The 24,729-nt window shown below is 46.1% G+C and overlaps 1 protein-coding gene across 1 annotated transcript in view; it reads left to right on the top strand.

Annotated features, from left to right (window-relative positions):
- The window catches only part of CACNA1E (calcium voltage-gated channel subunit alpha1 E), a 605,524-nt gene that overhangs the window by 270,580 nt on the left and 310,215 nt on the right, over nt 1-24,729 (top strand). The window contains exons 6-8 of the mRNA XM_060232603.1: nt 14,510-14,613; nt 16,282-16,434; nt 18,144-18,325. Coding sequence (XP_060088586.1) covers nt 14,510-14,613; nt 16,282-16,434; nt 18,144-18,325 — 439 coding nt within the window. The remainder of the gene's footprint in view (nt 1-14,509; nt 14,614-16,281; nt 16,435-18,143; nt 18,326-24,729) is intronic.

Below are 24,729 nucleotides of genomic sequence, written 5' to 3'. Positions count from 1 at the left end.
GGTAGGGTTGCCAGGTCCAAATGACAATCCAGTGGGGGAATTACTGGGACACTCCGGGACGGGGGAGGGAAGAACCATGCCATGCCTACATCCAGGGGTGGAATTCTAGCAGGAGCTCCTTTGCATATTAGGCCACACACCCCTGATGTAGCCAATCCTCCAAGAGCTGGAGAGCCAGTTTGGTGTAGTGGTTAAGTGTGTGGACTCTTATCTGGGAGAACCGGGTTTGATTCCCCACTCCTCCACTTGCACCTGCTAGCATGGCCTTGGGTCAGCCATAGCTCTGGCAGAGGTTGTCCTTGAAAGGGAGCTGCTGTGAGAGCCCTCTCAGCCCCACCCACCTCACAGGGTGTCTGTTGTGGGGGAGGGAGATATAGGAGATTGTGAGCCGCTCTGAGACTCTTCGGAGTGGAGGGCGGGATATAAATCCAATATCTTCTTCATCTTCTTCTTACAGGGCTCTTTTTTTGTAAGCTCTTGGAGGATTGGCCTAATATGCAAAGGAGCTTCTGCTAGAATTCCACCCCTGCCTACATCACCTATGGGTGATGTAGGCAAGTCAAAGGCAACATGTCTGCATCATTCAGAAGTGATGTTGGGGGAATGCTCTGGTTTTTTACCCCAAAAAACCAGCATTGCCCCCTAGTGTTACTGACAGGGCTTTTTTATAGCTGGAACTCCTTTGCATATTAGGCCACACACCCCTGATGTAGCCAATCCTCCTGGAGCTTACAGCAGGGCCCCCCCCCCCAGCATGCCAGGGGGACCTGGCCCAGCCTGGAGGTTGACAACCCTACTAACTTTATTTTAATTCTGTTGTTAAAAGCCACATGGACTACAACAGAACAATGCTGCAATCAATATAGGATTGCAAAAAACTTCACCATACCGAAGCTAACATTGAAATCTGAATCTCAAAGAAGCCAACTAATCTTAGGTTCAGTAGTTATTAGAGAAGCAGCCCTGCAAACAAGGGAAATGAGCCGAAGCAGTTCTGTTTACATAGGTCTCGGATGCAGTTGAGGTTGGACCAGTAGCAGGATTGTCAACATAACAGTAGGGCCTGGACTCCTTTGAGGTCTACCAGAATTGTGACTGAGCTGCAGTTTCCCTGGAAAAAAATGACTAAGGGATTCTGATGTCTCATCCCTGCTTATCTCCCTCCCCTCCCCAAACCCTGTCCTCCTGAGGCAGTAGCTCCAATCTCCAGGAATCTTCCAAGCCATACTTGGGCAACCTTAACCATTAGGATTGGACAACGGGTTTCATGGGAAATTCCCCTTTCCTCCAAGATCCATATTAATACAAACTCCTGTTAGAGTATTTGGTAAAACACCAATGCATAGAACTTGATTGTTCTAGATGCAAAGCTTTATTATACCTATCGGTCATAGATATAAAATGCCAAGTTCAAATCTATTTGCTCTTTTTTCATTACAAACTTTCTGGCAGCTGGGCAGGAAAGGAAAGTGAAACTTGCATGGATGGGAAGGGCAGGCAGAAACACTGCAAACAGACTTATTTTGGTTTGTTTAGACTTTCCGCCCATCCTTCCCTGCCAGCAGAGCTCAGGGCGGCTTCCATCAAGATAAAAAACATAACAGTCTACATCAATTAAGTTAAATTAAACCACAGTGCAATTCCTAAGTAAAGCCATTTCAGATGGCGGATGATTTGGATTAAGATGTGTGTCATGGGAATGCACAAACACTCATGTGCTGAATGATAATTCCAGTTCTTTAATGCTCGTTCACCCAGTACAGTGCTCTTTCTAAGTAGCTTGGCTTACCCCACGACTTCCCCTCTGAAGATCCCAACCTTCCGGGGCTTGGGAGGGGTTTCCTGTAGTTTGGGCAGCAATGGGCTGGTACCAGGTATGCCCAGTGTTGAGGGTTCTCTCTCTAGGAGTACCAGAGCCTTGTTCTTGCTGTCCCCATGTTGCTCTGCCATTGGCATCTCAAACTCAGTCTTCCCATCTTGCCGCCCCCAGCAACTTAAATAGCCCACCGCTGCGGTCTGGCCTCACCCTGTCTCCCAGGTGCAGTTGTTCCCAGGGAATTTGCCACAATGGGAACTTTCCAGAGCTTCTGGAAGGCAGGGAAGTACTTAGCTAACAGCAGTCCTGATCCAGCTGCTGACACCAGTATTTCATGACACATCCTGAAATCCGCCACTTTCCTAGTGCATAATTTATTCTGCTTCCTCTAGCTGTGGAAAGAGAATCCTCACCTTCTGACCACTAAAGATCTCACCTTCCTTTCTAGCATCTGGGATTTTAACATCTATCCCTCCCCCCATACGTTTTCAGGCACCTCGCTCCAAACATTAAGACTAGAACCTTGCTTTTCGAACATAATAATAATAATAATAATAATAATCAACGCTCCAATCCAGAAATATTGCTGCCCATGTCGAATTTTGCAGCTTTTATCGGAGCGCATGGCATATTGCAGCCTCCCCATGCACAGCCCTGCTTGTATGGATTTTTTTTTTGGCAAGCGTTTCCGGAAGAGGCAGTCTGATGAAAATCTCAGCCACAGCCAATTTTCTGGTTAAGCTAATGATGGATGGACTAACTATACCTTTCAATTCACCCCCTTTTCAGATTTGTCATAATAAATGGGGAGAAGACGAGGAACAAATCTGTTGCCACAACCTCTTTAGATGATGTGAAATAGTTTCTCCTGTCTTGGTATCCTAGGAAACGGAACTCTCTTCAGAGGGGAGCCGGGTTTTAGCCAACTGTATACTGAGGAGAGGGAAATAATAATAATAAGAAATAAAGGTGGTTAATTGCTCAGCGAGGGAAATGTAGCCAAGAGCTGTGCCGGCTTGTAATTAGGTGAATTAGTAGAACAATGACCCAATTTTCTTAGATTTCTGGACAGCTCTGCAAAACTTCTATCCCTGCTTTCTTTTTTTTCTGACTTTACTTGTGTGCATTTCTCTTCTTCTGTCTGGCAGGTATAGCCTGCCTCTACCAATTTGTAAGATGCATCCTTTTGGTTACTGTCACTCTCTGGAAGAAATGCACCTAGAAGCGGAGGTTAAGGCAGTGGTCTCCCCCCACTACAAGCCTTTCTGTCTAATAAGTGTTTGGGGACTTTTATTCAAACCTCTGACCTCTGCCACCTCCAATTTGTGCTGCCACTGTTAAAAAAAAAAAGGTAAAGGTAGTCCCCTGTGAAAGCACCAGTTGTTTCTTACTCTGGGGTGATGTCACATCATGACGTTTTCATGGCAGACTTTTTAATGGGGCGGTTTGCCATTGCCTTCCCCAGTCATCTACACTTTTCCCCCAGCAAGCTGGGTACTCATTTTACCGACCTAGGAAGGATGGAAGCCTGAGTCAACCTTGAGCCGGCTACCTGAACCCAGCTTTCGCCAGGATCAAACTCAGGTCATGAGCAGAGCTTAGGACTGCAGTACATGCCACATGCCACCAAATTGCTTCCAACTTATGGCAACCCAATGCATTAATGACCTCAAAAATGTCCAATCATTAACCATTTTTCCAACCTGAAACAGTTCCAGGGTGGTGCTTTTTGGGGAAACCAACATGTTTGGCTGGAAATGATTGGTGGATCACAGGGAGGATTCTGACTTGGCATCCTCGAGGCCCAGATTCCAAGACCTGTCTTCGTCTTAAGTTCTGACAGCCAGATATATTTAAGGTCATACTTAGGGATAGGCAAAACTTGCTCACAATTAAAATTCATAACTAATTTTGAGCAATTCGTAGTTTGCAAACTCAAGTTCATGGTAGGGCTACCAGCATGACCTTTCCACAAATTTTCAAGCAGTTCATGGTGGCTTACACTGATTCGTGAAAGGATACATTTTCGGGGGAAGTCCCCTGTGACTTTAATGTCTCTCGCTTGCACAGGATCCGTTCTGCACACTCTTGAACCTCCTGAGACTGCACCTGTCATTTCCCCAGAAAGCACTTTCCTGGGGACACCTTCTTTGGGTGGCCGTAACTTAGATCCAATAAATGCAATCCTCACCAAACTTGGAGCGCAGGTAGAAGAGAGTCAGCTGAAGATCCCATGCAACTTTTATGTCTCCAGCTTGCCCTGGATCTGTTCTGTACACTCCTGAACCTGCACCTGTCAAAATGACCACCTGTCATTTCCTCATAAAGCAATTTCCAAGGTGGGGTCACTTTTTTTGGGGGGGGGGGAGATGTTACTTAGACCCCATAAATCCAATCCTTGCCAAACTTGAATGGCAGGTAGAGGAAAGTCAGCCAGAGAACCCTGGTGAGTTTGGTGTCTCTACTGTGCCAGGGGGCCATTCTACTGCATCACGAACCTCACTGCTTCCTTTGATGGCTACAAGTTTGTGACAGTTCGTGATTCACAAACTGGGCATGCCACAAACCAATCAGCATTTTCCCGGTTTGTGCCAATCCCTAGTCATACGTGCTGATGGCTTCACAGGTGATATTGAAAAAATGACAACTGGAATTCCTGTATGTTCTTGGACCTAATATTCTTGAATCTATCTACCTCTCTATTTGATATGCCGCTTTAGCTTCTCTTCTTATATTGCCACTTCCAGTTCTCCAGAAATTCCAGGCAGTTCTCCTGAGGTCCTCAGCCTACCTCTACTCCACTCTCAGAGACCTTTTTCTCACTAACCAGTTGCTATGCACTTTTTATTTTTACTCAGTGGACATTTTGGAGCTTGCTCCCAGTACCCTAGGTTTACCCACATCTTAGAGCCAAACCAGACATAATAAGGACCGCAAGTTGAGACGTGAAGGCCGACCCAACCTGCATTACATGTAACAACTCATATAAAGTAGTTTACTGCCCTTTTCACCAGCAGAAATTACTGTGGGAAGAATGTTTTCCTGGAATCAGAGAAAAGAGCAATGAGCTCAACCCCTATAGCTGTTTCCACTGATGAAAACTACATGGTAGGAAAGCTGAAAGACTCTCCTTCTCTCTCTCAGTTCTCTAGAGCAGAGGTGTTGAACTCATTTGTTGTGAGGGCTGGATCTGACATAAATGAGACCTTGTCAGGCTGGGACTTGCCAGGCCGGGCCTTGTTGGACCGAGCCATATGAGTACCTATTGAAGATTAGGTAGCAGAGATATAAACTTTTTAAAGGACAGAGACAAACATGACTAAAGATTTTTTTAAAAAAACTTAAAACATGCTTAAAACATTAGCACCCATTCATCTTAAAGGTGCTTCCTTTATATTTCTCCCATGGGATCCAGGGAACTGAGCAAAGGAAGCTCTGGCTCTTTCCCTGCTTCCCCAGGGGACCAAGAGGGGGAGGAGCCTCAACCAAGGTAGAAAATGGAGGTTTTGCTCTGTAGCTCCTGTGCAATTGAGCAAGCCTTGCAAAGCAAGCTGTGATGCAGAAGGAAGCAAGAGAGAGGGAGGGAGAAGGAAGCAGACAAGAGCTAGTTGCTCAGGGGCCTGATAGCAGTGCTTCGTGGGCCTGATGCGGCCCCTGGGCCACATGTTTGACACCCTTGCCCTAGAGCCTAATTTATATAAATTGTTATGTCTAACAGCAAGCTGGATCAGGCACCTGCGTTCCTAAGTGGATGCATCTGTGAGAGGGATCATCCTTTCATCTACAGCTGCAGCAGCTACAGCCCGCCCCCCCCCCCCCCCCGAGAAGAGTGAAGCAGAGAGGAATCAGAAAACACGGCAAGCTCAGGGAGTTGATAGGGAGAACGCCTAAAACATCACAGGCACAGGATTGTACGATCTAAACGAAAGTTAGAAGACACAAACGTTCTTTGTACAGGCATTGGCCCGGAGATTCAAGCATCAAGCAGCAGCCACAGTGAAAATACTTTGGCTGCAGATGCATATAATGTTCTCCAGAACTGTTGCTTGGTATAGAACTGCTTTTTTCCCCATGTATTTTTTTTATGTTTCCTGGTGCTCTCTTGCTTGGAGATTCTAATCAATTGCATTGTTTTGCTTTGGTTTGGGGGGCATAAAACCAGCCCTTAAACCTTCCTTGCAATCTTCAGTGTGATTGCTCTTCACTGCTTCTCCTCAAGTCCCCTAAAAAGCAAAACTGAAACCTATATTCCTTCCATGGGTTGACATTTACCCAAGAAACCAGACTTGCATTCACTATAACCATTGAGTCTCCTGGCCACCTTCTTTCTGCTAAACTTTAGTGGCAGATCTTTGAGGCTCGTTTACTGTCTGATGACACTGGCAGCTTTCAAGACGCATGTGCCCCAAGTTTGAAGAGCATTAATCCTGAGAACTTGTCACTTATTACCTGGGGAAAGACTCCTACCTTCATGGGGCTGTCTCCCCGTTAGATTGATCATGCCCCGAGGGGAGATTAAATTGATGCCATGAAGAAAAAGTAGCATTTTTTTAAGAGCAACGCCTTGAGTACTTTAAAAGCCTGCGATGTAATTATATAAAATGGCAAAATGGACTGGCACATCCATGTGCTGCCTTGAGTGGTGGGAGGGATCCTGCCACAGCCTTGTCCCATAATCAAGTATACCCACTCTACAGAAGTGTGTTTGTCACAAACAACTTTGAGAGTCCATTAATATCTATCTACTCGGCAGAACCATTGCCACATTCCAAAGTGTGTGCATTTATCTCGCCTGAGTGGCAAAAGGGTAATTTTGCTCACTTTCCAACAGCAGATGCTGTTAAGGTTGATATTCCCTAGGGATGGAATACAAACTTTGGTGGCTTTTAATGTCTACCCCCTGCCTAGATTAGCATTGTGACCCAAGGGTTCTTTGATGGCTTGCATTGTAATTCAGTTCTGCAATTCTTGCATTGTAATTCAGTTCTATAAAGAACTCCTCCTTCCCTCTTTTCCTGAACCCCACCTACTTGGCTGCAGCATCCATAAGCAAGTGGGACCAAGATAATCTTTTTCTCCACCCCACCCCACCCCATGCACCTTGATTTGTGTTTTGGAAACATGTAGTAGAATGTGAACTGCTCCTGGCAACTACATTTCCCAGGGCTCGTGGTTCCTCAAATGCTGTTGAAATACTGCTCAAGGCACTGCTGGGAAAAGAGGAAAGAGATGCAGAGAGAAAGACTCTTCTCTCTTTCCTGCTGAGTCCTATTTTCCTTTCTGAGTCATCAGAAAAGTTAAGTGGGATGGAGAAGGTTACGGATGCAGAGGTGGAGGATGTTAGGAGAGATCTGGAAACCCGTGTCACTCCTGATGGCATAATCAAGATTGCCGTGGAGTTTATGAAGTTTTGGAACCTGGGGAAGGAAAAAAATAGGAGATACCTTATAATTCATGAACAAATTAAAGTGGGGGGAGGTGTTACGACTCAGATGGGGGTGCCACCAGATGCTGCCACCCCACTGGACTTAGGGTCCCATGGAAAGGCCCAGAATACCCTCCCAAGCCCTTCAGATCCCATTGTCTTGACCAATAAAAATAGATGTGAGGACCAAGCCGAGTAGCAAGAACAATAACACATTTATTTAAACAGGGGATTAATAGGGCAAGTTACAGATAAGGTGCTTAAACCATACAGTAACATCGGTAAAGAAAAAACTAACAGAAAGACCCTAACGTTACTAGACTCAACAATCCTTAGTCTGTTAGTTTACCAGGCCTTGGCCTGCTCACTCTCTTTTCCTCAGAGTGAGAGTCCCTTCTCTGCAGCAGCCCTTCTTGCCTGCTTGGCTTCTAAGGAAGAAAGGAACCCATTTTTTCTCCTCACAGATCTTTTAAGCAGTCGCTTCACAGCCTACGTGGAATCTGACTGGCTAAAAATGGCACCAACCCCTTGCAGGGCATTCTGGCGCTTGTGGGCTGTCTCTCATACTGCTACACAGGCTGCACAGGCTCTCTGGGCCCACTAAGCCTCTGCTGCACAGCACATATCATGACAGGAGGGCTGCCAAATGCTAACCCAAATGTGGATTTAAAAGGTAGTCTGGTGTTCCTTGGCAAGGATTCAGATGCTTAAGGCTAGTTTCAGAAGGGGACAGCTCCAAGAGCCAGCTTTAAGTCTTGCCTCAGGATCAGCAGTGCACCCATTCTCCCAACAGCGTTGCCTTTCTCCCTTTGATCCAGACACCCAAGAAAGTCATAGGTAGTATGAGAGACTTCTGCCATTTGTTTGTCGCATCTTTTGGTGAAGGAAGTCTGAGATTGCCTTCCCAAGCACACCTTTTCAAAGCCTGGAGCCTGTACTGCAGATCTTTCTCTGCCAAGGCTAAATGGATCTAGGTAGGCAGCTGTGTTGGTCTGAAGCACTAGAACAAAGTTGGAGTCCAGTAGCGCCTTTAAGACCAACAGAGTTTTATCGAGAATATAAGCTTTTGTGTGCATGCACGCTTCATCAGACGATGAAATGGGGTACAGTGAGTGGTGCTACATATAGCTTCTGGGCAGCGGTTAAGCATGCAAAATAGTACAAAGTTAGAATTCAATGGCAAAATAGTGAAATGGTTTAACCTGTGCTTCAGGAGATATAGAGCAATTAACAGACTCCACATTTATTGCCTTGTGAAGGTGGACTCTCACCATCATTCTCCAGTTCTGATATGTTTATTGCCTTTTCTTTTTCCCCACACAATTAATGCTATCCAGGCCAAGCTTGCTATTTCTTCAGTTTGATAATTTCACTGTTTTGCCATTGGATTCTAACTCTGCTATTTTGCATGCTTAACCACTGCCCACCAGCTGTATATAGCACTGCTCACTGTACCCCATTTCATCATCTGATGAAGTGTGTATGCACACGAGAGCTTACATTCTGAATAAAACTGTGTTGGTCTTAAAGGTGCCACTGGATTCCAGCTTAGTTCTATTACCTAATCTAAAGTGAGACACCTGGAGCTTCTTCTGGCAATCTCTCAGCTTCAGTTGTCTTTTTGGCTAGAAATGCTACCAAAATGACATTTAATACTTTTTGGTTTTCAAGTTCGCAGTTGTATTGACTCTTCAGACGTCCATGCTTGCAACAGTGACAATAATAATATTAAACCCTTCACTGCCGCCTCCAAAAGGCTCACAAGTGTAAGATAACTTAATGTAGCCCACTCTGTGTTACCAGCGTAAGCATCGTCACTCTTAATAGCTTATAAATCGTTTTCTACTTCTCAGCTTTAAGCCATTCTTGTTGATCAGTATCTGCATGACTCAGAAGAGGAGTCAATTTTTAAAAGAACGTTGGTTTTATTTATGTATTTATTTAGAGAATTTATATGCCAGCAGTTCACAACTAAAAAGCAATATGATAAAACAATAAAAGCAACATTAAGTGCCAACATTAAAAACAAGGTGGGCATAGAAATACCCTAAAAACATTAAAGAGTCCTCATGGCTCCTGCTCTGAGTTAGCAAGGGCTGGGTCTGGGGCAGGCATGACACCTCAAGCTAGAATTAGATCATAAAGCAACTGAAAAAGATAAGACCTTTTAAATAAAAACGGGGGTAAAATGAATTGTTCTGGAATGGAGTCCAAAAGACAAGGAGGGTCGGGTAAGTCTCGGGGGGGGGGGGGCATTCAGAATATAAGGTGCCACCACTAAAAAAAGCCCCCAATTGTAGTCACTCCCCACTGCATATTTCCTGACTGGAGCTAGGATTGCCTATCTCCAGGTGGTGGTTGGAGATTTCCCAGGATTATACGGCAATTGTTCTCCAGGCAACAGAGATCAGCTCTCCTGGAGAAAATGGCCACTTTGGAAGGTGGTTCTATGGCATTTACCCCTCCCCAAGTCCCACCCTCCTCAGGCTTCCCTCCCCCACAAAAAAAAATCACCAGGTGTTTCCTAACTCTGAGCTGGCAACCCTAGCTGGAGTGCAAAGAACAAGAGCTTGGGAGGTGAATCTTAAATGACAAGCTGGATTGTCCACACTTATCAAGCCTCTCTCTGGAGGCCTTATAGCCATATGCCCAAGCATCATGCCTTCAGCCAGCTGCTCAGTAGTAGCCCTGCAGAGACTCATCACCACTATCATCAGGCAGCTGGCAATGAGCCAAGAGGCATGTACTTTGTTGTCTAACCTCTTACTCAGCCTTTGCCTGTGGCACTTCAAAGGTACAGAGGGCTGGGAGCCATCAATTGACCTTCACCTGTTTAATTGGGGCCGGTGGTGGTTCTGCGCCAGCTGTTGACTTTATGTCTTGGGATACCTACGGCTCATTTTCTTGATGGTTGGTTTCTGCCAACTCTGGGCTGGCTATACAGGGCTTCTCCTCCTCCTTTGAGGAGACCTCACTATTGCTGAGCCCTGGCTGGCCCATGACACAGGCATTCTCAGTGATGTGGATGCCCTCTCTCATGTGGATGCCCTCCTCCTTTATGCTTGAATGGTGCCGGTCTGATGGGTATTTAGGTCCTGTGTGAAAACATTTCTCTTCATTGAGAGCATTGCATAATTTTTGCCCACTTTTGGTCTTCGAACCTGCTCTCTGCAGCCTGAAAAAAAATATTATTGTACATTCCCTGCTGATTGTTGTTTTATTGCTTAGCGTTTTGTTGTTGGAAATGTATTAATACTTGTACTTTTTATGTTTGATTGTTTCCCTTTTATTATTAGCTAACCTATTAGTTGTTATTAGCTGCCTTTGATAAAAAAAAAAATTATTGGAGAGGCACAGGGTAGAAGTGTTCTAAATAATAAGGAAGAGGCAGTTTCATCCTTTCCCTTCGCCCACTCAGAATCTCTCCCCCTTCTCAACTGCTTGCTCACTCTTAGGAGGAAATATGTAGGTTTCCATTATCTTTTCTACCAACCGAAAGAGAATCATCCTGAGGTGGGCAATTCTGAATGGAGAAATTATTCTGAGTAGGAGGCAAAAGTACCGTGTAGCCCCTTTCCCAGCTGTCTCTCTGCTTAAACAGGAAGCTGTCGGAAGATGTGTTTTATTTTAGAAAAAATCCGCTGGGGAAAACTATTCAGACATCTCTTGTGTATTATGGTTTGACCATAAATTTTGAGAGTGGGGGAGACAGAAGAAGATGATGATGATGATGATGAAGAAGAAGATTTTTTGTAATAAAGAATAATTATGAGCAGGGTTTGAATTCTAACGTCCATCAGTGGCTATTAGCCACAGCTTATTATTGGAACTCTCTGGAGCAGTGATGCTCTGTATTCTTGGTTCTTGGGGGGGGGGGGGGCACAGTGGGTGGACTTCTAGTGTCCTGGCCCCACTGATGAACCTCCTGATGGCACCTATTTTTTTTTGTCCACTGAGTGACACAGAGTATTGGACTGGATGGGTCATTGGCCTGATCCAACATGGCTTCTCTTACGTTCTTAGGTTCTTAACTCAAGGAGAAGATAGTTCTCTCACTAGGACTGCCAACCTCCAGGTGGGACTTAGAGACCTCTCAGGATTACTACTGATCTCCAGACTATGGAGAAATGTTCCCCTGGAGAAGATGACAGTTTTGGAGGGTGAACTGTATGGCATTATACTCTGCTGACGTCCCTCCTTTTCCTGAACTCTGCTGTGCTTAGGCTTCATTTCCCCAAAAAATCTCCAAGAACTTCCCAACTTGGAGTTGGCACTCTATCCTCACAGATAATATAGGCCCCTGCTATCAATATATAGTAATTCAGGCTTGTAGAGTGTGCCATAAGCATGGAATAAGAAATAGAAATCTGTGCCTTGACCTTGATAGCCCAGGCAAGCCTGACCTCATCAGATCTCAGAAGCTAAGCAGGGCTGATTCTGGCAAGTTCTTGGATGGACCTCCAAGGAATACCAGGAGTCCAGGAGGCGGGGACAGGCTTTATTCAGCACTGAATATCCCCCAGGCCCCCAGTAGGGGTCAGTCACCAGAGGTCTCCATGACTTCCAGGTGCGCACGCACATACACGCACACACATATAAATACAAGAAAAGAAATAGAAATGTGTTTTGAAGTCTGTTGTATTAGAGTATCTGCAGTCTGTTCTGGGGGCATGTGTATAATCTTTTGTATTAAATTAAGATAATTTAATTTTCTAAGTATTTATGTTGCTCAAATGAGACCACAAGATAATTAGGCAAGTTGGGACCACCCTTTAGAACAATTAGCCAGGTACTGTCGGCCCAAACTAGGCATATCATGTTTTCTGCTGCTTTGGGAGATTTCCTGTTGTTCACCTACTACTGGGGGGTGGGGATGGGAGGAGGGAAAGTTGACATCCCAGTGGCAGAAAGTCCCTTTCAGTGAAAATTCAGAAGTTATGGCATTGCATCAGCATCCCCTACCCCCCATAAAGTTAGGGATCTTAGAGTGACACATCAACATGGTGATGTCACTTCCACATTTAAAAAAACCTGTGATGTGGATGTGTTGTCACTTCCATATCCCCGCTCTCCGGCCAATTGCTAGCCAGTGACTGGAAGTAGTTGCCCAACCCTCCCCCAAATTCCACCCTTGATTGTGAGTAGCCCTGTTCACTTGTTACTGTAAGTTAACATGCATACATCCTGCATGTGTGATTTCATTCTCACATTCAGCTTTTACGTACATTAAATGCCACCAACCCTTTTTTTTGTAGCAGGAACCTCCTTTGCATATTAGGCCACACCCCTCTTATGTAGCCAATCCTCCAAGAGCTTACAAGGTTCTTACTGCAGGGCCTACTGTAAGCTCTTGGAAGATTGGCTACATCAGGGGTGTGTGGCCTAATATGCAAGGGAGTCCTTCACGGATTGTGTGTGTTTTCTCTATAACTTGTTAACAGGGTTACTGTTACAAGTTCTCAGGCTTTATCTTGGTTAGGGATTATCCCACAGATCTCACAGTGATTATCCTGTGGGTCTCACATGAAGGGTAGGCATTAGAGGTATGCTGTCCCTATACAAGCATTCACACGTTGCCATGGTTCTGTACGAAGAACGCACATACACATGGGCACACACATTTACAAATCAAAATTTGGCAGGAAGGAATTCCCAGTTCCACAGCAGGGATATGTTACGCAAACAGCGTTCTGTATGTATTTGCAAATTGTGCTGTGCTTCAAAAGTTTCAGATTGTGAAAATGTCAGACAATGGAACTTCAGATCAACCAGACTTTGTTTGGTTACAAAGTACAGGATTTATTAAAGAACTCATGACATCTGAACGATAGCGATTGGAACTGATACATTATTGCATTGGAGCACATAACTTAAAGAATTCTACATCAAAGCTTGGTATGCAAAACCCCACACATCTAAACATTGCCCAGTCTAGGTGCTAACTTTCACACCGGTACTTCTTTATCTCTTTGTTTAGCTGCTTCACAGGGATGGCCGAATTGCCAGCCCTGAGGCTCTTATCTTCAAAGGACAGCATCTTTTGTTAGTTTGCAGGGAAAGGAATGTTCACACGGACTGTTAGTAACATTCTGTGACCATTGCTTTGATATGCAGCAAGCCTTCTCTCGGTTAGTATGAGTGTTAGTAAAATGGAGTCAGTTATGCTAAACAGTTACCATGATAGTATTCCAGTGTCTGACAGAAAGGATTTAAACTTTTTAAAAGAGGGTAAAAAGAAAGAAGGAAACAGGGAAAGGCACATAAAGACCAAGGGGGGCCAAATTTGTTTAATGTTAGAGCCGCAGAGATCGAACATCAGATTTTTGAGAGCCACAAAACAAAAACATCAGATATTGAAGGAAGGAAGGAAGGAAGGAAGGAAGGAAGGAAGGAAGGAAGGAAGGAAGGAAGGAAGGAAGGAAGGAAGGAAGGAAGGAAGGAAGGAAAATAAGGAGAAGGGAGGGAGAGGTGGAAAGAAATCAACTTTAACTTTAAATGCTTTCTCCAAGCCAGCTGATGGGACAATATGTGTGAAAGAGCCCCATGTGGCTCCCAGGTCACAGTTTGGCCACCCTTGATAAAGACTGACCTTAAGTGTTTATTTTAAAATGACCTGGTTTTTATCAGAAATGTATCGGCTGAGCAGGGGGGCAGTCAGACAGTGGATGATTGTATTTGAACCTAGAGTTGAAGGGCTTGGCTTGGAAACTGGATCCTTCAGCAGATAGAAGACACTGCTCTGATAGCCAATCAGAGGCAGAAGAGCAGGTGGCTAGTAGTATTTACACCAATCCAAAGGCTTTACACCACCTGCCAATGGCAAAGGCAGACAATGCAAAATCTCATTTCCTTCTCTGCCTGAAGTGGGTTTTGACCTTGCTCCGGCACAATTCGTGATAGCTTAGTAGGCTAGTCCTGGCTTAAGTCCTTGAGGCTTCTGGTTCAAGCCTCCTAGATGCTAAGGATTTGGGACTATTGTTGAGCTCCTCATTCTTGCTATGAATGCAAAGCCGGCTGGTTCACACTGCATTGGAAAATGTGAGTCCCCCGGCTTCAGTGTGTATATTTTAATTGCAGCTCAGCTTTAAGGATGCTAAGTTTAGACTGAGCCACGGCTGTTGACTCACTGTGGAGTGTAAGGTGCACCAATTCCGGCTGTCAGGTGCCTGGGGTGTGTAACGCCCCCCTCCTGCAAGGCCGGGAGGCAGGCATATGTGCAGTTACCCAAGAGCTATCTATAGTAACTTTCCCTTCTTGTTTGTTTCCAGCATCCTCGCCACAGCAGGGACGCATTTCAACACCCATGTGGACCTGCGGACTTTGCGGGCAGTGCGAGTGCTCAGACCCCTGAAGCTTGTCTCAGGCATTCCTAGTAAGTACCTGGTTTCCCTTCCTCACCTCCTCATCCCCCCTTCCACTTCCTTGGCAAGGGGTGCCTGCAAGGCTTTTTTGGTAGCAGGAACTCCTTTGCCTATTAGGCAATACACTCCTGATGTAGCCAATCCTCCTGGAGCTTACAGTAGGCCCTGTACTACAAAGGAAATACTTCTTCACCCAAAGGGTAAAGGGTGATTAACCCAAAGGGTGATTAACACATGGAATTCACTGCCACAGGAGGTGGTGGCAGCTACAAGCATAGACAGCTTCAAGAGGGGATTGGATAAACATATGGAGCAGAGGTCCATCCATGGCTATTAGCCACAGCGTATTGATTGAACTCTCTGTCTGGGGCAGTGATGCTCTGTATTCTTGGTGTTTGGGGGACACAGTGGGAGGACTTCTAGTGTCCTGGCCCCACTGGTGGACCTCCTGATGGCACCTGTTTTTTTGGGCCACTGTGTGGCACAGAGTGTTGGACTGGATGGGCCATTGGCCTGATCCAACATGACTTCTCTTATGTTCTTAAGAGCCCTGTAAACTCTTGGGGGATTGGCTACATCAGGGGTGTGTGGTCTAATATGCAAAGGTGTTTCTGCTACAAAAAAAAAAGCTCTGGGTGCATGTACCACTTCCTGGTTTGCTTCTTAGTTAGATACTGTGGGATGTGATATTTGGGGTGATCACAGATGCTGGCGTGGCCCGGTCTCCTCAGGCTCAGAACTTGGGATATGGGTGGTGTAGGGTTGCCAGCTCCAGGTTTGGAAATACCTGGAGATTTGGGGGGTGGAGTCAAGGTGGGTGGGGTTGGGGAGAGGAGGGACTTCAGGGGGGTATAATACCTTAGAGTCCACCTTCAAAGCAGACATTTTCTCCAGGTGGTCTCTGTCACCCAGAGATCGGTTGCAATAGCTCCCAGCTGGAGCTTTCAAACTACCAGCTGGAGGTTCTTAAAGAAGTTGCACTTGTAACTGGGAGAACTTTGGTCTTTCAAAACAGAAACAATTACCCAAGAGAATCTTCCTGCAGATAGAGTTGTCTTCCATATACATCCATTCTTCCTGCAAAGGATAAACCAATTTCTGCAAACGTTTCACTGTCACAAACGAAGGTGAAACAAGAGTGGTTAAATTGCTATCAAGGTTCATGTATGATGCCTTAGAAATGAAACAGCTCGCAATTAGGATGAGTTGAAGCTCCTCATTTCATTTCTTTTTGGCTTTGGCTTCGAGCACCTGCATTTCAGAATACTGAGTGCTCTTCTCTCCCTTCCATCTCAAAAAAGTGAGCTTAATTTCTCCTTTGAAGTGGCTGTGGGGTCATCCAAGTGAGCCCTAAAAAGATGCACACACTACTGAGGAAGCTACACGTTCTCATTTGGATTGCAGTAGGTTACTCTGCTGTGGTGCATGGATTGCTTTTCCCTTTGGATCAGTGATTGTTCGTGATTTACACTGGTGTTGTAGGAGCAGCTGAGTTTCCCAACAGCTTTTAAAAAATTGTCTCAGTGGATTTCTTCAAAGTATAGCAGCTTGCCTTCTCTTCCCTCCTCCTCCTCCTCCACTCTAGCCTCCTTTTCTTTAGCAGAACAACGTTCTACTCACTGGATCCATCAGTGGTACTTCTGTTTCATTGTGCTTTCTCCCTTTCTCTTTGTCCTCAGGTTTACAGATTGTACTTAAGTCCATCATGAAGGCGATGGTGCCTCTTCTCCAGATAGGGCTCCTTCTTTTCTTTGCTATCTTGATGTTTGCCATCATTGGTCTGGAGTTCTACAGCGGGAAGCTACACCGGGCTTGCTATGTGAACAATTCAGGTACAGAACATTGTCTATCCCCTTCCCTCTTTTATTCTAGCCCAGGGGTGGCTGAATTTTATTAATGTAAGAGCCACCTAGAATAAACGTCAGATGTTTGAGAGTCACAAGACAGGAACATCAGATATTTGAGTGCTGCAAGGAAGGGGGAGGGAGCGGGAGATGGAAAAACGCAACTTTAACTTTAAATGCATTCTCCAAGCTGCCAGGTGACTTGGCTTGGAGAAGTGATTTAAAGAAAGAAATGCCTTCTCCAAGACAGGGGGGCTTCAAGAGCCATACAATGTGTGTGAAAGAGCCACATTTGGCTCCTGAGCAGCAGTTTGGCCACCCCTGGCATAAAGTTGCTTTCTTTCGGCTTCTCCCTCCCTCCCCCATCTATTTGTTTGCCTGCCTTCCTTCTTTGTGGCACTCAAATATATGACATTCATCTCTTGTGACTCTCAAGCATCTGACGTTTATCCTATGTGGCTCTTATGTTAAGCAAGTTTGGCCACCCCTGGATTATGCTATTTGTGAAATGGTGTAGAGACGTGTGGCAGGCAAGTCTCCCCTTTGGGGGATTTGTGCACTTCCAAGAATCTATTGAGAGCTTTGGTTTGGACGGTGCCGAGATTTGTGTGTCACTGCTTTGCATGCCACTTGGAGTGGGGTGATTAAAGCGGTGAAGGTGATTTGTGCTTTTTTCACATCCCTGTGTTTAAAATGACATTTGACCAGGCTGTTAGGAGAAGAGCTCTGAATGCTTCCATTGTGGTAAAGAGGGATGAGTTAACTTTCAAATTATGCGACTATCTGATTCGCTTAGCTGCTTTTTAAAATAAAATACTGTGACTTGATGCTTACAGTCCATCTTTACTTGGGATCTTTGGTACAAGGCAATGTTTTTGGACTTCTACCTTCAGTGAACCTTTTTGTACATAAACTCAGGGGTCCCCAACCCTTGGGCCATGGACTGGGACTGGTCTGTGGCCCGTTAGCAACCAGGCCGCAGAGTGAGGCAGAGGCACTGCACCATTACTTTTTGCCTGCCTGGGATCCGGGTGGATGAAATAGACAGTGCGGCCTCACTCCGAGGCTGCCTTCCCTAGCAGGAGTGAGGCAGAGCAGTCCTGCTACCACTTCTGCCCACCCAGGACCCCCATGGGGAGGCAGGGACAGGGTGTGGACATAGGGCAGCCTGGGGCGGCAAAAACCCCAGCACCACCCACCCACACACACCAGTCCATGGAAGAATTGTCTTCCAGGCAACCAGTCCCTGGTGCCAAAGAGGTTGGGGGCCACTGCATTAACTGAAAGGTGAAGGAAGCATTGTGTGTCTGGCCAAGGAACTCTGTGTGTTGCAGAGGATTCTGGGGCATATCGGGGGAGGGGAGGCCCAGCCGAAGCTTGAGCAGCCTGCCAACCAGGCCTGTAGGCCTCCTTCTTGCCCTGCATGAACTGAGAGTGTATCTTGTGGCAGCAAGGGAGGATCAATAATTTTGTTTTTGCAATAATAGATCGAAAACAGAGAGCCAGCTGTGTTTCTAGGAAGCTTTTCTGCCTGTATCGATCTTGCCAGTGAGGAACTTGAATAACCTTCTGGTGAACCCTGAGATTCTGCGGGAACAAAACCGAGCAGGGTGCAAGTTCCTGCCTTGTTGCGCCCTTCTTGGCAAAATACCATCACTGTCTCATTTAGCCGTACTATTTCTCTCTTGGGCCTGCAGGTGAATTACAAGAACTGGACCCACCTCATCCCTGTGGGGTACAGGGGTGCCCTGCAGGCTATGAATGCAGGGAATGGATCGGTCCCAACGATGGGATCACCCAGTTTGACAACATCCTCTTTGCTGTGCTGACCGTCTTCCAGTGCATCACCATGGAAGGATGGACTACAGTGCTGTACAATGTGAGTAGGGCCAGGAAGACTGTGGGGTTTGGGAGGTGGGACTGAAGAAGCTACTTTATTTGAATATGCACCTGGTGAACAAGATGATATACTCTAATGCAGTTTTGATGCCCTGGCATGCTTTTATTGACCTGTTTATTATTACATTGGCTTGTTTTTTATTGTTTCAGTTGTGAGCCACCTCTAGTAGGTTCTGGAGAGGCAGCGTGCAAATTTGTAACGAAAGAAATGTGTCTGGTATGAGCCAGTTTTGGTGTAGTGGTTAAGAGCAGTGGATTCTACTCTGGAGAACCAGGTTTGATTCTCCCACATGCAGCCAGCTGACTTTGGGTCAGTCACAGTTCTCCCAGAGCTGTTCTCTCAAGAGCAGTTCTCTCACTCAGTCTCACCTACTTTATAGGGTGTCTGTTGTGAGGAGAGGAAGGGAAGGTGATTGAAAGGTGCTTTGAGACTCTGAGTGAAGGGCAGGGTATAAATCCAATTTTTCGCCTCCTCCTACTTCTCCTCCTTCCCCTCCTGCTTCTCCTTCTCCTTCTTTTTCCTCCTCCTCCTTTCTTCTTGCCATGGTTGGGATTTGACATCGGCTATGTACAAATGTGTGATGGTGATTTAGATTGCAACTTAACATGTGCTGGGAGGTTTTCTGCCCTGCTTGTTTCCTTCTGTTACAGCCTTTTCACACAATCTTTTCCAAAGCTGACCTCACCTCTCTTTCACACTGTCTTGCTTAATTCATTTAATATACATCTGCACTGCAATTCAGCTTGCTTCCACATTTTATGGATTTGTGTTTGGCACTTTCAGGGTTCCCATATTGCAAGTTCATTGTGAACTGGATTCTGACACTAATTTCCTCCAATGAAAAGTATTTCTTCAATTTAAGCTGCGCCTTGCCAGAGCTGAGCACATTTCAGAGAGCTCTGAGAGAGAGAGCAGATAAGAAGTGCTATAAGGGTGAGGTTTGGCTTTCTAAACAGCTGGGGGAGTTGCTGAGAATTTGAGTTTGTGTGATTGCTGAAAATTCTGATTTTGTGGTTGCTGAGGAACTGCTGTTTGTTTGGTTTGAGTGGGCTGAAGGTGATTGTTGCTGATTGATTAGGAGTGGCTGTGTTCCTGGGGCAGACTGAGGCCCCACTCTCTTTGCATTATTAGGCTGTACCTTGTCAGAGGTGTGAGCCAAAGGGCGAGAGCTAAAGGGCTCTTGGCCTGTGGCTCTTAGCCTGGGCACTGTGTAAGGACCAGGAACCCAGATTCCTATTTTCCTTGTGTTCCCAATAAGGTAAGTGGACCCTCCAGAAGGAGAGCCACATAAACATTTTAAAAAAGCTATCATGAAGGAAGAATGCCAGCAGGGGGGTGGGGGCTTTCCAGTGTTTTGCACTTGGGTGTGTGCTTGATGCAAGGAGCTCCTGGTATTCAGGGAACGAGTTCGTACCCTTGAGGCCAAGGTGACTGACCTGGAGAAGCAGATACAGTCAAGCACTTGGAGAAGACTCTTGGGGACGTATTAGATGAGCCCCACTCTGAACGTGGCAGCCCCGTTGCTGCCAGGGAGCATGAGGGTCGAGAGGGAACAGGGAACCATGCTGAGGATAAGGGGAATGTGCCCTCAGAAGCGACCTCTTCTTCAGTTGGTGAGCAGGTATCCTTTCGTGCCCAGGAACCATCTCTGGGCAGGGATAGAGGGGGTGGGTCTTGGTAGTTGATGATTAGATCCTTAGGCAAGTAGACAGCTGGGTGGCAAAACTGCGTACTGACTGTATGGTGACTTGCCTACCTGGTGCGAAGGTAGCGGACATTACGCGTGTTGTAGATAGGCTGATAGACAGTGCTGGGGAGGAGCCAGTGGTCATGGTGCATGTTGGCACCAACGATGTGGGGAAATGCAGTCGTGAGGTCCTGGAGGAAAAATTTAGGCTGCTAGGCAGAAGACTTAAGGCCAGGACCTCCAAGGTAGCCTTCTCAGAAGTGCTACCTGTTCCACGTGCAGGGCTGGAGACACAGACACAAATTAGAAGTTTCAGTGTGTGGATGAGACGATGGTGTAGGGAGGAAGGGTTTAAGTTTGTTAGGCACTGGGATGCTTTCTGGAACAAGCGGGAGCTGTACAAAGAGATGGTCTCCACTTTTCCCCAGATGGAACCAAGTTGCTGGTGCTTAAAATCAAAAAGGTGGCAGAGCATTTTTTTAAACTAAATCTTGAGGGAAAGCCGACAGGAGATGAAATGTCTCTGGTTCCGGAGGACTCATCTCAAAGAGATGAAGGGTTAGCTGTTACTTTTCTACCACGTAATGGATCAGAGTTGTCCACTGAGATGGTGACAAGCAGTATGGACTGTCTGTCAGAGTCCCAAGGTGGCAGGGATGCAGTGGGGCCCTTGGATGACCAAGGGGTAAAAGGATTACTGAAGGAGGATAGGGAAATGGCTGAGAAGCTGAATGCATTTTTTGTCTCAGTCTTCACTGTGGAAGATGAGAAGTGTTTACCCGCTCCAGAACCACTAATTTTGGAAGGGGTGTTGAAAGACCGGAGTCAAATTGAGATGACAAGAGAGGCGGTCCTACAACTGATTGATGAATTAAAAACTAATAAGTCTCCAGGTCCGGATGGCATACATCCAAGAGTTCTGAAAGACCTCAAAGTTGAACTTGTGGATCTCCTGACAAAAATATGTAATCTTTCATTAAAATCTGCCTCCGTTCCTGAGGACTGGAAGGAAGCAAATGTCACCCCCATCTTTAAAAGGGTTCCAGAGGAGATCTGGGAAATTACAGGCCGGTCAGTCTGACTTCAATACCGAGAAAGTTGGTAGAAAGCATTATCAAGGACAGAATGAGTAGGCACATTGATGAACACAAGTTATTGAGGAAGACTCAGCATGGGTTCTATAAGGGAAGATCTTGCCTCACTAACCTGTTACAGTTCTTTGAGGAGGTGAACAAACATGTGGACAAAGGGGACCCAATAGATGTTGTTTACCTTGACTTCCAGAAAGCTTTTGATAAAATTCCTCATCAAAGGCTTCTTAGTAAGCTCGAGAGTCATGGAGTAAAAGGACAGGTCCTCTTGTGGATCAAAAACTGGCTAATTAATAGGAAGCAGAGAATGAGTATAAATGGGCAGTCTTCACAGTAGAGGACGGTAAGCAGTGGGGTGCCGCAGGGCTCAGTACTGGGTCCCATGCTCTTTAACTTGTTCATTAATGATCTGGAGTTGGGAGTGAGCAGTGAAGTGGCCAAGTTTGCAGATGACACTAAATTGTTCAGGGTGGTGAGCACCAGAGAGGATTGTGAGGCACTCCAAAGAGATCTGTTGAGGCTGGGTGAATGGGCGTCAACATGGCAGATGAAGTTCAATGTGGCCAAGTGCAAAGTAATGCACATTGGGGCCAAGAATCCCAGCAACAAATACAAGTTGATGGGTTGTGAACTGGCAGAGACTGACCAAGAGAGAGATCTTGGGGCCATCGTAGATAACTCGCTGAAAATGTCAAGACAGTGTCCGATTGTAATAAAAAAGGCCAACGCCATGCTGGGAATTATTAGGAAGTGAATTGAAAACAAATCAACCAGTATCATAATGACCCTGTATAAATCGATGATGTGGTCTCATTTGGAATACTGTGGTCACTGCACCTCAAAAAGGATATTATAGCATTGGAAAAAGTGCAGAAAAGGGCAACTAGAATGATTAAAGGTTTGGAACACTTTCCCTATGAAGAAAGGTTGAAACGCTTGGGACTCTTTAGCTTGGAGAAATGTTGACTGCGGGATGACATAATAGAGGTTTACAAGATTATGCATGGAATGGAGAAAGTACAGAAAGAAGTACTTTTCTCCCTTTCTCACAATACAAGAACTCGTGGGCATTCAATGAAATTGCTGAGCAGTCAGGTTAAAACAGATAAAAGGAAGTACTTCTTCACCCAAAGGGTGATTAGCATGTGGAATTCACTGCCACAGGAGGTGGTGGCGGCTACAAGCATAGCCAGCTTTAAGAGGGGATTGGATAAAAATATGGAGCAGAGGTCCATCAGTGGCTATTAGCCACAGTATGTGTGTGTGTGTGTGTGTGTGTATATATATACACACACACACACACAGATATATATTGGCCACTGTGTGACACAGAGTGTTGGACTGGATGGGCCATTGGCCTGATCCAACATGGCTTCTCTTATGCTCTTATGATTTATTCAATTACTTCCAGGGGTGAAATTCTAGCAGGAGCTCCTTTGCATATTAGGCCATACCCCCCTGATGCAGCCTTGTAAGCTCTTGGAGGATTGGCTGCATCAGGGGTGTGTGGTTTAATATGCAAAGGAGCTCCTGCTAGAATTCTACCCTGGGTTCTTCCTTTAAAGAGCCAGGGTGATGTAGTGATTAGCTGAGGATCTGGGAGCTCCTGGCTTGGGTGACTTTGGGCCAGTCATACAACTGAACCTACCTTACAGGGTTATTGTTACAGTAAAAAGGAGGAACCAGGTAAGCCACTTTGGGGTCTCCACTAGGGAGAAAATGAATGAATAAATAAATACCACCTTTCTGGCCAGTGGGAATCACTTTTTTCTTCTCCTACCATTTATCCTCACAATAATCCCATGAGACAGGTCAACTCACCACAGCCAGTAGCTCCGCCTGCCTCAGCCAAAGCTCCAGGTCTGCTCCTATGCATGGTCTCTTCCCGAGGTCTCCTTGCGACTGCCTCCAGCTGCTACACCCTGACAGCAAGGTTAAACCTTGAAGTAGCCAGGCTGTCCGAGTCCCAGGTGTCATGTTCCAAAACAAAAATTGCATCTGAGCAAGGAGCGCACAGTGAGGACAATGGCAATAAACAAAGCAACTTTGCAGAAAACCTAAATACAGACCTATATGTATTCTATATTCAAAGTACAAAATGTTCTGGATACAAATCATCCTCATCATGTACAATTATGCCAGTCCTGTTTGATGAATTATATGGAATTTTATTCATGGTAAGTGTGATTGGTATCTGGAATAATACTTTATTTTGCACTTTGAATATAGAATACATATAGGTCTGTATTTAGGTTTCTTGCACAGTTGCTTTGTTTATTGCCCAAGTCCCTGGTGTGGCAGCCTGCTGTATTCTGAGCCAAGAATGTCGCCTTCTTCCTGGTCCTGGTTTTGACTTTTATGTGTGGTGTGACAAAATGCTTCTCCCACCTAGTCACCTGGAGGCAATTCTTACTTGCCACAGGCAAGCAACTCTATACAGGCCCTTGCTCTGCAGTGACAACATGTGGAATCTGATGCAGGTATGGTCTGCCATACTACTGGGTCTACCATACTCAGGCCCGTAGGGAACCAGGAGCCCATAGGACCTGGCCCCCTGACAGTTTTGGGGGGCTTCTCATCCTCCCATTCCAGGGATGCCCCTCTCCTTCCTCCTCCAGCGTGATTTCAGTTGTGCAGGAGGGTTGCCCAGGAGTAGGGTTGCCAAGTCCAATTCAAGAAATATCTGGGGACTTTGGGGGTGGAGCCAGGAGACTTTGGGGGTGGAGCCAGGAAACATTAGGGGTGGAGCCAAGATCAAGGCTGTGACAAGCATAATTGAACTCCAAAGGGAGTTCTGGTCGTCACATTTAAAGGGACGGCCCATCTTTTCAATGCCTTCCTTCCATAGGAAATAATGAAGGATAGGGGCACCTTCTTTTGGGGCTCACAGAATTGGACCCCCTGGTACAATCTTTTTGAAACTTGGAGGGTATTTTGGGGAGAGGCACTAGATGCTATACTGAAAATTTGGTGCCTCTACCCAAAGAAACAGCCCCCCCCCAGAGCCCCAGATACCCGCGGATCAATTCTCCATGATTTTCTATGGGAATAAATCTCCATAGGGAATAACAGAGTTCCCAGCAGACATTTCCCTCCCCTCCCCCCGCTTTCTGACGACCCTGAAGCGGGGGGAGGGCCTCCAAACCGGGGGATCCCCTGCCCCCACCTGGGGATTGGCAACCCTACCCAGGAGCAACCACTACCCCTCCCATGCCATTTAAAAGGCTCACAAATCAGCTGATCAGAGGGCTCTAAGTCATGCAGGAGGGGCAGCAAGAACAATCAGTCTCCTGCACAATTTAAAGGGTCTCCTGCCCCACAGCCCCCCATGGCCCCCTCCCCCTACGGCTCTTAGCTACAGGGCTGTCCATACTGCTGAGCTGGTTGGAGGAATATCAGTTATACTAGACAACTGGACTAGGGTTACAAGCTCCAGGTTGGGAAGTACCTGGAGATTTTGTAGGTGGATCTTGAGGAGGGCAGGGTTTGGGGAGAGGAGGGACTTCAGTGGGATATGATTAGGGTTGCCAGATACCTTTGCCTATCTGGTGGGGGGATTTGCGGACAGTCTGGGGGTAGGTGGGGCATGGCACAATGTCCCCAAT

The sequence above is a fragment of the Heteronotia binoei genome, chromosome 2 (assembly GCF_032191835.1).
Source record: "Heteronotia binoei isolate CCM8104 ecotype False Entrance Well chromosome 2, APGP_CSIRO_Hbin_v1, whole genome shotgun sequence".
NCBI classification, from domain to species: domain Eukaryota; kingdom Metazoa; phylum Chordata; class Lepidosauria; order Squamata; family Gekkonidae; genus Heteronotia; species Heteronotia binoei.
Note: the sequence above shows the minus strand (reverse complement) of the source record. Positions and strands in the feature narration are given on the sequence as shown.